Source organism: Quercus suber, unplaced genomic scaffold, assembly GCF_002906115.3.
Source record: "Quercus suber isolate HL8 unplaced genomic scaffold, Cork oak 2.0 scaffold_270, whole genome shotgun sequence".
Taxonomy (NCBI): Eukaryota; Viridiplantae; Streptophyta; class Magnoliopsida; order Fagales; family Fagaceae; genus Quercus; species Quercus suber.
The window spans coordinates 201,946-218,801 of NW_027069726.1; the positions used below are offsets into that span (position 1 = coordinate 201,946).

Below are 16,856 nucleotides of genomic sequence, written 5' to 3' on the forward strand. Positions count from 1 at the left end.
AAAGCTTGGATCTAATGCTCCCTTGCACTGGATTGCATTGGATTCAAGTCAAGCATCGTGAGTACCCTAACCTTAACACAAAGCTCAAGAGTTGGGTTCAATGTATAGGACTTAATAACCTGCCACAATGATGACATCCGTATACTTTTAGCCACATGTCACTGTCTAATGCCCCAGGACATTAGACTCAAGCCAAGCCTAGTGCACACGCAAAGCATCTTGAACCCATGATAACAAATTTGCATTGCTGGCACTCTTGCTGAAGTGGCATGAGCCAACTCAGCATGAATTCGTGACCTGGATCACTGTAACGCTTAAAATTATTACTCAAACCCACGAGTTCAGAGAGTGCGGTATTCTGGTATTCGTCTATGAATAGATTTCAGAATCATAGTATATTTAAACATTGTTATTCAAGTTGCAAGGTTGGGGGTCAAAATCATACCAAAATTTGAGACAGTGTAGCGTAGCCTGGAAGGCGATCAAGATTCAAGAACAAAGAGTTTTGACAGAGAAAAAGGTTTCGGAAGCAACAATGAGTGAAGGTCCAAAGCTCTACACCAACAAACCCAAAAAGGGTAAAACTCAAAAACAATTCTTTGCTGTCAAAAAACAATCATTTCTACTTCTGTTTTTTTGTTTTCAGTATTTTGGGTTTCGGTGTTTGACTTTTGATTGATTGTTTGTGCTCTTTTACTTTACAAACAAACAGCACAACTGAAAAAATTTCAAGATCAACATCAGAAAGCAAAGGAGTTCTCAACACCATCATCATCATCAACAATGGGAACTCAGTCTTCTTCAGCTCCACCACCTCAGCCACCACCACCGAAAGAGTCATTTGCTCGCCGTTACAAGTTCGTCTGGCCTATGCTTTTGGCTGTCAATCTCGCCGTTGGAGGTTGCTTTCTTTCTCTTATTCCTCAATCCTCAGTGTATGTGTGTATGTGGGTGTGAGTATTTATTTGTTTACAAAGTGATTGAATTTATAAAATGGTGTAATGGGTTTTAAGATTTCAGCTGAAAAGAACAATTTTTAAGCTCATTCAGTGATTAAGCTTAAAGGAATGATTTTTAAGCTCATTTAGTGCGTTTCTTGATGTTTTTGTTAATGGGTATTCTACTGTTAGACACTCAAAATAGGGGGATGGTTAATATAGTAGATTATTAAAGGGGAATTAAACATTTTATGGCTTCTCAGAATGGTTTTGATCTCACTTGTCAAAAAAAAAAAAAAACTACAGATTGCTTGAATGTTTGAGAGTTGGCTGGTTTGTATACAATAAAATGCAAATATGAAATCTTGGAGGTTGTATTGATGCATAATTTATTTAGTGTAATATTTTATGCTTTGATTCTATTATGTAGTTTATGGGTGCTTAATCAAGGCCGGGCATGCTAAGATAATGTAGCTAAAGATTAGTTTTCCCTTAAGCACGTCAATTCAATAAGAAGGAATACCATATGATCTAAATTCTTGATTACAAGCTACTAAACTCCTGCTTAAAACACTTCTTTACTTGCTTGTTTGAGAGGTGGGGGTGTTAGACTGAGTGCCAATTCATCTTGTAACAAACGAGCAGACTTGGGATGGAGAAAAAAATCAATGTTGATTCTGAGAAACTTGAGGGCTTCAATATGAAGGGATAGATCCCTAGGTGGCTTCAAGCCTCGAATTTTCGCAGACCTTAGCATCATCTTTCTTCTACCAAAGTGTGCACTTTCAGTATAATATCAACTGGCATCTCTATTATTACTTCTGTCTGTTTTTCTCTCTAGCATCATAATGGAAGAGTGAGGTAGCATTCAGTTATTTTGATTATGATATGTGGGAATAGAAGTGAGAGAGGGCATTACCCATGGTATCATACCAAACTAATACCATGGGCTCTCAGTGGTAGTTCAATTATTGTTCTTAATGGAAATACATCATAAAAGAGAAAATAGTCCTATTCATTCTTGGAAGATTAACCCTTTTTTCTGCACACTCTAGACAATTTAAAAGATGAGAAAATTTTGAAGTTTATTATTTTTTTGTGTTTGGTTTGTTTAGCATGAGATAAAAGAAAAGAAACTGTAAAGAAATTATGTCAGCAATTTCTTCTTAGCTCACCAAGATTTTCCATTCCGAGTTTGGTGAGATTTAGAGAGAAATTTATACATAAGGAAGAAATGGTAGTACAATTTGTATATGTGTTCTTATTTTCTCTCTCTCCAATTTCTCTTTGTCACAAAACAATAAGAACTAATGTAATTTTCTACCCTTTTTATTTTCTCCTCTTTTCTTTACTTTATTTCCTCTTTTAAAATGTGAACTAAATAGAGGGTGAAACGGTTCTGGAAGGATAAGTTTAGAATGAAAATTTAAAAAACACATAAAACATATTTACATATATTGTTGTCAACAAGCCAATGAGATATTGCTCAAGTGTTCAATTGGCACTTCCTCTTCCCATAATAATGGGATGCAGGGTGAGGTCATGAGTTGAAGACCCATTGCGTGCATGTGTAACTTACCAATAAAAAAAATGTTGTCAACAAGACAAGTGGATGGTAGTTTAGTAAATATTTGGATCTTTACAGGTTAAAGAAAAAGTGAGGACTGAGCCTGTTTAGTAATAGGATTCTTAGCCTTGCTTTATCATATTGTTTTCTCCTTTATGGCATGTTTATGCTGCTAACAATGCAATATAACTTCAAGTGTTCTTTTTTGAGCTTTTGCATATCTATATGATTCTATTTGAGAGTTATCAGTATTTATCAAAAGATTGCCTTACGATAACCTAGTTTACACAAAGAAAGTGGGAGTGAATTTTTTTTAATCCTAATTTTAAACCTTCAGACCTCTCTTTGATTTAAAACCACAAGTTCCTAAGTCTTTCTCTGCACTCAGCTTCTGCCGAAAAAATTAATTTTTTTGAGCTCTTTACTTTTGTTGTTCATTATTAATAAAATGGGGGTCTGGAGTATGGTTGAAAAAGATGGGCTTATTGCTGAGGCTTTTAGCAGTTTATTGTGAAAAAAATTAATTAAATCTAGTGTTTGGGGGTAAGATTGAAAGAATTTAGGGGTTTCAGGAATAGCGGGTAGTTCGAGTGTGAAAGTGTTTTTTAGGTTGAATTCGACTAGTAGAGTTCTGAATTTCATGCATATGTGACACTCAACTTGCCATGTGCGCTGCTGGGACTGCTATGTTGGAATTTGGCTGTTGAAGAGCTGGATTTTCGTGGCCATACTGCCGAAGCCAATGAGTTTTAAGTTTTAAAATTGGAAATAGAGTCTGCAAATTCATATCTTTATGAACCAAATCTCGACTACAGTGAGTCTAGAAATGAATTCCTTTAATGACTGAGACCTAACCATAATGAGTCAAGAAACATCCAACCAAGTCATGAGCCAATATCTTGACTTAACGCACCTAGCTTGTACAAACAATTCCACGACCTTTAATTTGGTCCTCAAAACCATCTGGTTGCTCAAAAGTATCCCCATCCACCAAAATATTTTAATTTCTTAGAGCCCAAAAGAATAGCAACCTGGATATTTCTAACCCAAGAGCCAACTTTTCCTTGTCCTCTTGACTTGGTCTCACTTTACTTCCAGGTGCTACATAAACCACGGACCTATCTTGTTTGTCTAACCACTCAACAATTGTATCCTGAGTGTCATCTTTGTTGTCTGCCCAAACTTGTATTGTGGGTGGCAATAAGCCAACCGGAACCGCAGGTTTTTGGTGGAGCTCTTTTAGGAGGTTCAACCACTGAGATTTGAGCTCCATGCAACTGCAGAAAATAAGCATTCAGTCCCTGAGATCAATGGCCCAAATTAGTCTCAATGGAGATATCTCTGAACATTTCAAAAAATTTCTTGCCCTTGTAGAGTCAAAGCATCGCCTTGGTAGGAAAGGTTACCCACTTGAAAAGGACAATCAAGTCCTCTCACTTAGTTGCTGGTTTGTAATTGGCCATTATCTCTGGTATAGATGAACCAAAGAAAGAAATGGAACATGCATTGAGATGCCTATTTTAGCAGCAATTGGCGGTAACTATTGAGGAAATAAATTGTAGATAATACTTATCAAAAAATAAATAAATTGTAGATAATCCAATCAGGAGTAGAAATTTCAAGGAACCAAGCCATAGCTTCTTGGAGAACCTTTCAAGGTGCAAGATTTTGAGTTGTGGGATGACAATGGTAGCCATTTCGTTGTCAGAGAGATTATTGACATGTTTCATTTTGGCAGTTAAAGTACTGAATTTCATGTCACTCAATTCTGTGCTTTAATTGCAGAATTGTGCAGCTAAATTTCTGGAAAATGTGCAACTGTTCACCAAATTCAGTAGCTAGAGTTCACCAAAATTGGTGCTTAACTACCTGTTCCTGCTTGAGTGAATTTGGTTCTTAACTACCAGAAGTGTGGCATTTTCCCTCCCCTCACATAATAATTGAGTGCCAATTGAGCACATAATTTGGCACTTACAGTGCCAAATGCAGTTTCATTTCGACACTTCCAAGGCTGAATTTCACACTATTCCATAAATCTCTTATTTCTCTTGACATAGCCCCAAATTCTTAATTTCTTTATTTTTTCCAATAAATTTCCAAATGCCTCTACAATTGCTGTTCGCAATCCCCTCCTCCACTGAAGGGGTAAAAAGCTGGGGAAAAAAGAAGAGGAGAGAAAGCAAAGGAAAAGTATCAAAAGTCTGGCTGAATTTGTTTTGTTGTGGTTAACTAGTACGTGTAGCTTATTGAATCTACTTCATAATATATATTTCTTGGTTGGAGTTGTTTTGTATCTGCACTGGACACTCTGCTTCTCCAGATGACGGACTATGGGTGGATATCCTTGATCTATATCTAAGGCAGCCTTTTCTGTATGCCAAATTAAGGACCATAAGCCAAACTAATTAGGTTGTGTTGAGGCTACAATATAAGGAAACTGCAAAAGTTGCAACATATGCCTGGCTGTAAAATATTATTAGACTTGTGAATATATGGGAGACATGTTCCACATTGGCATGTCCAACAAAGCTTGAGAGGAATGTATCTTCATTTTCTGTATGGTTGCTCTGATACTTGTATTTTCTTCTTTGTTGCAAAAATTTACTAATGTGAGTGACTGCCCCTGTAGACTTGTGAACTATATGTAGCCATGTCCCATAGAAAAATATATGGTAACTAGGAAAATTGGAAACCTTGACACGCCCAATCTTCCTACTATAGTATTCTTAACATGATATCAATATTTGAAACTTTACATTTTTGGTATGCTACTTGCTGATAGATCTTCCTCACCTGTTTGCTGTTTGAACTTGCCACAATGGGCATATCCATGTCTCCTTGATATTGATGCTGTTGGTTATAGTAATGTTATTATCATGCTTGTGTTTTATGTATTGAAGCAAGTTGATATTTGGAACATGAGTAGTTAGCCTACTTTCTAGAAGGCAGCATTCCTAATCCTAATAAAAGAGTGAGGATTCTTAGAAAGGAAATGTATTCTTAACACGTCATATTCCTATGTGGTCTGAGAGGTATTCTATCTAGTTTCTAGTTTTTTGGTTCAACTTGGTCTTTTATTTTTTCCTTCTCTGTTTCTCAGAAGTTTTTATATATACATTGTTAGTTTAAGCTTATGCAATAACTGTCTTGAAACTTTTGATTCGGTTGCTTAACAACATTCTCTCTAGGGCTCTTAATGTATTTCTTATGAGATTAAGGTTTCTGTGAACTTTATAGCTTACCTCTTTATGAGGACAAAGAAGAAAGATGCAGATATAGAGGAAGAAGTTGCTACTCCACAATCAACCACATCTGCTACAACTACTCCTCTTGTTGAAAAGCCCTTACCCTCACCACCCATCACACAGGTTGTGAAGTTGCGAGAACCAATTCCGGAGGATCAGCAGCGTGAACTTTTCAAGTGGATGTTGGAAGAGAAAAGGAAGGTCAAACCAAAAGATCCTGTTGAAAAGAAGCGCCTTGATGATGAGAAAGCCATTCTCAAACAGTTTATTCGAGCAAAATCTATACCAAGTGTCTAATTATTTAACACTTGTTCACAAACTTAGAGACTACCAGAAATTATTTTTCTCCCCTTCAGTCATGAAGTTTACTTTATCCTTATGTTGAATATCAATAGGTTTCCCGATTGTTTGTCTAGAATGATGTCAGTAAGGACTTCACCTAATTTGGTTGAATTTGTTTTTATTGATAATTCAATAGTTGGGAGAGGAGATTTGAACCCTAGACAGTTCTATTGGAAACACTAAGAAATGCTAGTTGAGCTACAAGGCTCATGGCTGGTTGAAGTTCATTAAATCATCGTTGTTCAATACAACTAGTGTGTTTAAGGAACATAATAGTATGTTTGAAAAATGTGGAGAGATCTCTTGATCATTTAAAATCCTTGAATCGCTACTTATTTGACTAATCTTGAGCATGGGGTCTCACGCATTGTATTTCCATTTCAGAGTTCCAATGCTCTCTTATTAGAACTCAACTCGATGCTCTCGTAATTTTTTTTATGATTCTGTGTTCATTATCATGAAAATAAAGTTAATAAAATTTCATGACTTGTTAAAACAATTGAAAAAGAAAAAACTCTAGAGTAAATTTTTTTTTTGAGAGAATTAGGTATTTATATGTTGTGCTTATGTCATGTGACTCATAACAAGTGTCATACGTGTTTTCGTCATGTAATTGTTAGTATATTATAATCACTAAGATTATTTTCTCTAACTGATTTTTTCAGAAACTTCAATTAAAGTTCTATTGCCAAAAGCTTCAACAAATTCAATTAAAGTAATGTTATAAAATAATGGACATTGACAATATGATTGAAGACCAATTCCGTTGAATTATGGACCATCTCTTAATATTTATTTTTGAACACGACAAATCAAGGAAGAATGACCTCAGGCCTCAAATACGTTGAGTTCATTGCTTTTCGTCATCATTTTTTTAAAATATGTTTTGAGGCTAATTATAGCTACTCACCAATTCACCCTAAACTATAAGGGTCTGGACTCTGGAGTGAGTTACAAGGGTAGTTTCCTAAAATTTTATGTATCCTCGTGAATATAACCTAAAGAGAGTTTAAAGTTAAAAAGGGTTTGCTTCCTAGAAAAACACTATGGAAATTAAGCAAAGTTCTTGAGAAAATTTTAAATGAAAAAACTCCTCTAAAAAAAATTCTTAAAATTCTCTTATTATATTATATTTTATAGATAGAATATAAACCTATGAGCTCTATAATACCCTTTTTTTTTTAATTTTTATTTTGTTTTATTTTTTTTTAAGAATAATGCCTACCTTTTCTATATCTTGAGAGCAAAACAAAATGAGGGAATACTTACTATTGTATTACAAGAACAGCCACAGCGTTTAGAAATCACAAACACCTAGGGGCTTTGGTTTTTTTGGACCTGTTGTCCTGCCAAGTGCCAACTAATAATTATCTAATTACATACTCGTTATTGCACACTTCGTACATATTCATTTTTGAAATTGTGTTTTTAAAACATGATTTCAGTTTATGTGACTGTGTGTATGGTGAGTATACAATGTGATTATCATTACTTATCTATTAAATTTAAACACTGTGTGTACGGTGAGTGTATAATAAAGAGTGTGACTCTCATTACTCATCCATTACATTTAAACCCATCCATTTGCCACCACTCCTCACCTCACACCTCATTCTCTTTAGACTTCCAACTGACATAGATAGAGGGAAAATCATCCTTGTCTCTTCCTTATCCACACACATACAATTCTAGTTTATTTCTTTACTTTAAATTTATGTATATAACATATTTCTATCATTTGTATCAAAACCGGATTATTGATAGTGAAAGAGGAAAGCTGTGAAACACACATGGGGTTTGTGGATGAGACGCATCCAATCTCCTTGATCAGATTTGGGTTCAATTACTCACCTCCAAATGCTCATCCACTTTGAAACAGTGATGCCCTCTCTGTCCATTAAATGGCCTATATGGTATATTATTACAATATGAACCCCACCCCATTTGTCTTTATGCTATCCCACATTTATAAGCTCTTGTTATTTTGCACTTCATCCTGTTTCTCTTATTTTTTCATATTTAGTTATTTATCTACAACACCTCTCAGTTGGTTCCCCTGCATGCACTCCATTGCATAGTTTTGGAAACCAAGGTCTTCTTTTCTCAACTCTCTACTTAAATTACATTATATCCATGCAACAGTTTTTTGCACCTTTCTTTCATGTGGGTGTTGGCTAAAACTGCTTGAGAACATATCTTTATGCATACGAGTGGGATTTTCAAATCCCAGCTTTTGTTACTTCTTTCTGTATTTTAAGAAGTTTATATATATGAGCATGTGAGTTTTGTTTTCCTTGCCATATATGTGAATTCAGTTTCTTTCTTACATTTACACACCTTTTGGTTGCTCAGAATTCTGAGGAAGATATGATAAAATATTAAATTCTAATATCTCTCTCTCTCTCTCTCTCTCTCTCTCTCTCTCTCTTTCTCTCTGCGTTATCTTTGCTTCCAAAGTATAACAAACCTACCTTAACCAAGCCATTCCATTGGATTTAAATTGAGCAAAAAAGAGTTTTTGATAATGGAGATATTCCCTTGTTTGCTGGAGCTGTATGCACACTTTGAGCTAAGTTTAAGCTTATTTGACTGTACTCTACCTCTACTGATGAAAAGATGAGGGAGTCTTTTGAGATGGTTTCATATCATCATATTCATAGGTCATCTATTAATTCATGAGTGAGAGAGTGGGTTAGTTCAAGTTGAGGGAACAAAGATAAGGCAGAGGAAGACCAAAAATAACATTAATGGAAGGAATAAAAAAAGACATATCAATTAAGGAAGTAAATTTTTGATAGAATAGAATGGCGGAAAAGAATATGTTGACTCTAACTAGTTTATTGAGGATCCATAGCTGCTCTCAAAATTTTGAGATTTAGGCTTGATTGTAGTTATATGGAGTTGATTTATAAATTGAGCTTGAATAATTTATTCTTAGTTTAAAAGCCACTCTTTGCTTGTGTTATTGTTCACACGTGTAGATGATGATCTGATTCCTCATGTCTTTGATGTAAAATATAGATTTTCTGAAGGGAAACTTTAACAGAAACCAAAGATGGAAATAACCAATGTCAGTGAGTATGAGGCCATTGCAAAGCAAAAATTGCCCAAGATGGTGTTTGACTACTATGCATCAGGAGCAGAGGACCAATGGACTCTGGCAGAAAACAGAAATGCTTTCTCAAGAATTCTGTGAGATTTTCATCTTTGTGTTCAATCTTCAAATAAAGTATACAAAAATTAATTTTGTTCTCCCTATTTATTTTGTGTATTTTATTCACTAGGAATCTATTTTGAAATTCTTTGAAATAACTGTTATTATTAAATATAGGTTTCGACCACGTATTCTTATTGATGTAAGCAAGATAGACATGTCTACTACTGTTTTGGGCTTCAAAATATCAATGCCAATAATGATTGCCCCAACAGCCATGCAGAAAATGGCTCATCCTGAAGGTATGCAAGTGATTCTCCTTAAGCTACTTCCGGTTCTTTTTAAACTTGTTCAGTTAACATTTATAACCAGGTAACTGCTGATCCTAATTGATTTTAGTTAGTTATTGTAACTTGTTTTCCAAAGCTGTTATAAATTTTTTTCTAGTGTTGATTAATTGATTTTATTTGTTTCCAGAGCTATTATAACTTGTTTTGTAGTGTTGATTAATTGATTTTTTTTGTCAGCTGTTTGTACTTAAATCAACTGATTTATGCTACCTATGCCCTGATCCAATTCTAAGCAGATATCTTCTCAAAAAAAGAACCCATAAGCAGAAAGAGGGAAAGAAAAGAAATATGAAATTTCTTCAAACAGATTTTTATTTAAGGCAGATTATTTGATTGACTGCAAAATTTAATTGCATGTTATTTTAGTCAAGTTGATACTCGGACGGGTTTACTTATTCATTAGTATTAAATCTAACACCATTTGAAGAAAGCATGGTAGTGTCTAATAACATAAATTTGCTCTCATGCAGGGGAGTATGCAACAGCAAGAGCTGCATCAGCCGCTGGAACAATTATGGTACTACTTTTCTCAGTAGTCACACTATTCTATTGACTTTGAACTTCATAAGTGTCAAAGATTGTCTCTTCGATTATGCTGAGTTGCAAATCGGATTAGGAACCAGAAAGGGAAAAGTGCATGTCTAAAGAGACAATGTATCAATTATAGGCGAGTTAATAGTGTTTGCTTACTTGGTCCTGCGTGATCACATGCCCTCTTAATGGATCTACACATTATTCACTTTATGCAGTTGAAATAATTTTTTCTGCGCAGAGTTTAGTTACTTGTTACTTTTATCAATATTAGGTTAGATGTTTCAAGAAAAGAAAACTAAAGTAAGAAGAGTTAGATGTTCACTTAATTGGCCTGACTTGTATGGGAGATATGCATGGAAGGAAAAAACGTATTATGTTAATCCCAAAGGAAATTAAATGGCTCAGAAATCTTAGTGGAGGCCTTTGATATTTCAAGCAATTGTCAGGGAAATTTAAACTGATATATATATGTCTCACATTTAAATTCTTTCCCATTCTTTCTCGGAAGGTCAGATGCACTTTTAGATTCCTACTTTTATTAATCGGCACATTTTCCAATATGGATATATAACCACCACAACTAAGATATCATGTTTTTATCACATCAATGTAAACAACTTTGTCAGTGTATAGAAAATGATTCACATAATGATGAGATCACACTGAAAGGACTGGATGAGCATCAGCTTAATAATGAATGCAGTAAAGATGGATTATTTAGATTTGTTACTGTTATTGGTTTTAATTTCAGTGTGTGCTTTGCTTTGTTTAATCACTTAGTCAATCATTTCAGACTTTATCCTCATGGGCAACTTCTAGTGTTGAGGAGGTTGCTTCAACTGGACCTGGAATCCGCTTTTTCCAGCTCTATGTAAGCTTAATGTACTTCTTGCATTTCTGTTTGTTGGTTTCTGAATTGAACTACATTTTAAGTCTGTTTTTATGCTTTATGTGATTAAAGATTTTGCTTGTCATAATGTTCAGGTCTACAAGGACAGGCATGTTGTTGCTCAACTTGTGAGAAGAGCTGAAAGAGCTGGGTTCAAGGCTATTGCCCTTACAGTTGATACCCCAAGGCTGGGTCGCAGAGAAGCTGACATCAAGAATAGGTTACATCAAATTTGTTATAGAAACTCCTTTGCTCAATAGTCTGGAATTTCTTGCTAGAAGGCTGATCATATCAGCTTGTCAAGTAGCTGAGTATAGCATGTAAAAGATTCACTTACACTCTTGAGCACATCTAAAGCCCAATTGGTTCTCTTTCACAGGTTTACTTTACCACCATTTTTGACATTGAAGAACTTTGAAGGTTTGGACCTTGGCAAGATGGACGAAGTGAGTGACAATTGGGACTGTATTTCTCTCTCCAAAATAAACCTACAGCATCCACTTAAAGATTTTTTTTGTCTTGTTAATATCTTTTGTTTTTTTGTGGTTCCTTGCAGAGTAATGACTCTGGACTTGCTTCATATGTTGCTGGTCAAATAGATCGTTCTCTGAGCTGGAAGGTATGTCAGATGAACCAAGTAGTTTAGGTACATTAATTCAAGGGTCTTCAATCTGTTACAATGGTTGCAATTAGGCATTTGTACTGTTTGATATGTGGAGTTACTTAGAGTTAATGAAAATTTGGACATAGAATTTGCTATTACTTGTTAGAAAAAGAGTTGGCCAATCTACAGACTGGTGAAAAGGTTAAAAGTTTTCAAATCCCCACATACTCAACTGAAAAAAAAAAAGAAAAAAAAAAGAAAAGAAAAGGACTTACATAAAGCATAGAAGAATAGACAGATCAATGGGATGAACAGATATCACAATACTAATCCAAGCACAAGCCAGTGGGGTAGGGGTTTAGTTTTGACGGCTTCCTTGAAGGATGCTGTCCATATAAATAATTTCTTGTGGGATTTGGACAGGATGTGAAGTGGCTTCAGACAATCACCAAACTGCCAATTCTAGTTAAGGGTGTACTCACTGCTGAGGATGGTAAGGACAATATTAACACCTGAAAATTTCTCACTCTATGGCGAAATTAGTAAGAATTCTTGAATAATAATTCTATGGTTATCATGCAGCAAGGCTAGCAGTACAAGCTGGAGCTGCTGGGATTATTGTATCCAATCACGGAGCTCGCCAACTTGATTATGTCCCTGCCACTATCCTGGCCCTTGAAGAGGTACATCAATTGATGATTCCTGCTTATGGTGTATATCTATTAATTTGAAACAACTATTTACATTTCATTGGGGTTCTCAGTTTCCCAATATTCTGCTACCATTTCTCTGTCCTATAATTTAGGTTGTTAAAGCTGCACAAGGACGAGTGCCTGTGTTCTTGGATGGTGGTGTACGTCGTGGAACAGATGTATTCAAGGCATTGGCACTGGGGGCTTCTGGCATATTTGTAAGCACGATGCCATTTAATTCTTACTCTAACATTGCTATATATTGTATTTGTAAAAAAGACAATTCTTTCTTGTTACCATGTTCATGCCAGCACAAAAGTACTAATGTATTCTTTCCCTTTCAAATTAATGCCTTGGAATTACTCCATTTTCTTAAACCACTTTAGACACATCACATACTGTTGGATATGACTAAGACTCTTTAACTCTTGGCTGTATCACAGATTGGACGCCCTGTGGTGTTCTCACTGGCTGCAGAAGGAGAGGCTGGTGTGAGAAAAGTACTCCAGATGTTGCGTGAGGAGTTTGAGCTAACTATGGCATTAAGTGGTTGCCGTTCACTCAATGAAATCACCCGTAATCACATTGTGACTGATTGGGACCTTCCTCACCCACGCCCATTGCCCAGGCTATAGAACAATGCCTCAGAACATCAGCAGCTGCCTATATAATGCAGTGTTCTTTAAATGGTTATAGTCTGTATTAAGCAGCCTGCCTTTTTCTTTGGAGAACTCATTTTAGTTTTGATGAGTCTGCAAATATTTTGCAAGTTCTAAACTTCCTGTAATGATGATGAATAATGTATCTTTATTAATACTGCTTCCTTTCAATGTATATTCTTTATACACATATATACATAGTTTTATCTTCACCGTAGTAACATGCCATGAAATTCAAAAGATCTTTGGGGCAACTAGCTACATAGAGGACAAGGAGAGGATGGATTTCAAATTTCTTAAGGTTTTAGAATCAAAATGGCATGTTACTAGATGGGATTTAGGAATTATACATGTTGCATCATTTTCACGAACATTTTGGGTTGTTCACAGTTTGGGAATCAATTGGTTATTTGACATCTCAAGAAACGGTCACAATGGCCAATTCCTCTTCCCCTATAGGCACAAGACCTTGATTACTTCTCCACTTGAATCACAAATTTGCTAGAAAAGAAAAACTGAAACGTTGAAGTTATTTACTTCAGAGGCTTTCTGTCAGTCAGTAAAAGAAAACAGATGTTTTTTTAAGGATTCAGAGGCTCTCACCTTGAATGGTCTTCATAATCTGCACGCAAAGAAAAGGGTTGTCTTAACATATCAGCCAACATTTATATAATCTCTGAGAAAACAACTTATGACTTGCATCAATTAATGTCTTACAACATGTAGAAGGTTCTCACTTCTCACATGTTACGAAAACAAAAACAAAACCAAGATCTGATTCTGTTGCAGAAAGTTCATGAAGAACAAATAATACAACATATGAAACTGAGAAACACCCACATGAAAACAATGTTGTAATTACATGTTTAAGGAAGCACAAATAAACCCTGCGCATGTGCGTGCGCGCGCGCACACACATATATTATTTTTCTTGCTGGACATGGTAAGGCAATCTTCAGGGCTAAAACAATCTACAAACTGGTTGTTGTTCATGGCATATCATAAACTATATGAGACAAAACCAGGAAGGCATATGATAGACCATGAACACAATCAGATTGTGGTGTTTTCTCAAATTAAAAATCCTCCTCCAGTAAGCTGACTTTCTTTCTTCACAGAAAAAATTTCCTACAAACTGATCGTTGTTCATGTTAGAGTACCAAGAGTGGACCTATCCAGAATTGATGCTCTGCCATGAACACGATCAGATTATAGAAATTTGTGTTACAACTGAGACATGGTACGCCTGAGGTATATAAAATATCCTATTTATAGACATCTTCTTAGCTGTACAGAACAGATATGGAATAGCCTTGAAAACTGAGATTTTATCATACGCGTGAATACAATCATTATCGAGAGAATCATGGGCTCATTAAGCACAATAAATGTGATGTGTGGGTGTGTGATAACGTTTTTTGAATTACAAGTTACAACTATATTGTTGTTTCCTTGTTATTATATTAAGGTATTTCTCTTAATCCACTAATGTAGTTTATTTATTTTATTAAAAAAATGTTATTAATTTTCTTTATGAGGACGCGTTAGGTTTGTTTGTTTGTTTTTTTTGATAAAAGGTTAGAATGATTTTGACTATTTAGGAGACCTTAATGAATAATATATTGAGAAATTTTATACCTTTTTTTACTTTGGGAATAAGAAGGAAATTTAAATCTTCATATGTGCCGCGTGAATGTATAGGTGGTTTATTTTATTTTATTTTATTTTTTAAGATTCAATCAAATTTTAATTTATAGTACCGGCTTCATGGTAATTATTCTTTTTTATTAGAGTAAGACACTAATTGACTTTTGATGTAAGTGAGATTCGAATGCAAATATTTTCTTCAAGGGCAAGAAACTTTACAAGCTCTATTGGTAAACTATGCATTTTTTTTAATCTTTTATTGCATGTATGTATATATATATATATATTTTAAAAGAAAAAAAAATGTTTTCTATAATCAATTTTTTTTTTTTTTTTGAGAATCTATAATCAAATTTATGAATACATGTTAGACGTTTCCCGTATTACACTTATAAAAATAAATAATAAAAAAACTTCAATTGGACTAAATTTCAATACCTTTATTATAATAAAGGTATCTAAAAAATATACTTTTCTTATAATAGTTTATTTTGCTAAAGGTTTGTTATTATTATATGCAACAAAGAAAGTGTAAGTACTAGAATTTTGATGGCCCAAGCCCGCTGAGAATAGTGATGCCTTTACCTTCAAATTAACCCAAAATAATAGAATTTGTATAGAGAGTGGGAATAAGATTTTGATGTAATTTTGATTAAGTTTAGGTCTAAGGCCGAAGATCCAAGTAAGAATGAAAAAGATTGATTCGTAGAGTAATTAATATTAATGCTATTCTTGGGTCAATTCGAGAATGAGTTCTTATACAAGGATTTTATGCAAGCCCTAAACTGTGTCCCTTACTACTGTTCCAGTTCTTATCTTCTTCACCACTACCGTATTGGCTAATCACTTAGGATAAAAGATTTCCTTGATTGCCCCAACACGCTTATGTTTATTCACTTCCTCCTTTACTGCTTCTGGATGTTCTTTTGAGGAGTGTCGGGGTGGTTGTCTTCTGGGCATAGTGTCAGAATTTACATTCAGCCGATGACATATAAACTCAGGGTCAACTCCTGGTGCATCATAAGTACTCTAGGCGAACACATCCAAATTGTTTTCCAAAAATCTTACTAGATGTGCTCGCTCCATAGGGGGTAATTGAGCCCCCACTAGAAAGTATCTCTCCTCATCCTAACCAATCAAAATCTTTTCTAGCTTCTCGGATAATTGTCCCTGCAGCTCGGTCCCAAGTTCAACTTCGGGACCATTTAGCTGCTATGGAACATGCACCTTCTCAGATGGGGCTTGATCCATGGAGTGCTGCCTAATAGCGGCCACCAAACATTGTCTAGCCATTGCTTGATTTCCAACCAATTCTCTTACTCGTCCCTGCGTAGGATACTTGACCTTCAAGTGTAAGGTAGACAACACTGCCCCCATAGCATAAAGCCAAGGCCTCGTTAGAATAGCGGTATAAGGAGAATAGGGTTTTACCATGATGAAGTTAACTTGCACCTTTTCTTCCCTAACCTGCACAAGTAGTCTGATCATCCCATAGGGGGTTACTGTTCTTCCATCAAAGCCAACTAATGGTAGATCATATTTCTCCAAATCCTTGAGCCTGAGATTTAACCCTTTATATAAATATGGGTACATAATCTCTGCCCCACTACCCTAGTCCACAAGGACCCTCTTCACGTCATATCCCTCGATCCGAAGGGTTACCACCAAGGTGTCATCATGGGGTTGGAATGTCCCCTCCTTATCTTCCTCTGAGAAACCCAAAGTTGGCACTGCCACCATTTTTGCCCTCTTAAACTCTTGAACCTTATCCCCAAGGTCTGGATTTGAAGCCATGGACATGACTCTTGAGTAGGAGCCAACATTGCCTCTGGGTGTGGCAAAAATTATGTTAATTGTACCCAGTGCTGGCTGAGGAGTTCCATCTCTCTAATACCTTGCCCTGGGTTGTCCTAACTGTCCTATAGGCTGGTGCAAGAACTGCTTCAATTTCCTTGCCTTCACCAATTGACCTAGATGATCACGCAAAGTTCTGTAATCCTCTGTTGTATGTCCTCTCTCTTGATGGTAGTGGTAATAAAGGCTTTGGTTTCTTTTGGACGAGTCTTCACCCATTTTACTAGTCCACTTAAAGTATGGCTCATTTTTTTTTTATCTTTTCTAAGATTTGATAAACTGGCTCCTTAAACACCGAGTTCACCATCTGAGTGCCTGTTCATGGTGCTTGATTGGGAAAATCCTTCCTAGGTCGATTATTATTATATCCCTCTACCCGAG

At 35.5% G+C, this 16,856-nt stretch overlaps 2 protein-coding genes across 3 annotated transcripts; both read left to right on the forward strand.

Moving 5' to 3' along the window:
* Positions 1-347: 347 nt before the first annotated feature.
* On the forward strand, positions 348-6,324 carry LOC112020825 (uncharacterized). The gene is made up of 3 exons (XM_024053383.2): positions 348-578; positions 713-901; positions 5,743-6,324. The coding sequence occupies exons 1-3, from the start codon at positions 536-538 to the stop codon at positions 6,045-6,047; spliced, it is 537 nt and encodes a 178-aa protein (XP_023909151.1). The 5' UTR covers positions 348-535; the 3' UTR covers positions 6,048-6,324.
* A 1,790-nt stretch (positions 6,325-8,114) lies between these two features.
* LOC136070920 (glycolate oxidase) lies at positions 8,115-13,164 on the forward strand. 2 transcript variants are annotated; one of them, XM_065781548.1, is made up of 12 exons: positions 8,115-8,184; positions 9,139-9,284; positions 9,424-9,548; positions 10,067-10,113; positions 10,924-11,001; positions 11,115-11,239; positions 11,399-11,465; positions 11,576-11,638; positions 12,047-12,116; positions 12,206-12,306; positions 12,429-12,533; positions 12,759-13,164. In XM_065781548.1, exons 2-12 carry the CDS (start codon positions 9,148-9,150, stop codon positions 12,948-12,950), a joined length of 1,110 nt encoding a protein of 369 aa, XP_065637620.1. In that variant the 5' UTR covers positions 8,115-8,184; positions 9,139-9,147; the 3' UTR covers positions 12,951-13,164. The 2 variants fall into 2 exon arrangements, with proteins under 2 accessions (XP_065637620.1, XP_065637621.1); XM_065781549.1 differs by lacking the exon at positions 8,115-8,184 and having other exon boundaries at positions 9,114-9,303.
* Positions 13,165-16,856: the final 3,692 nt, after the last annotated feature.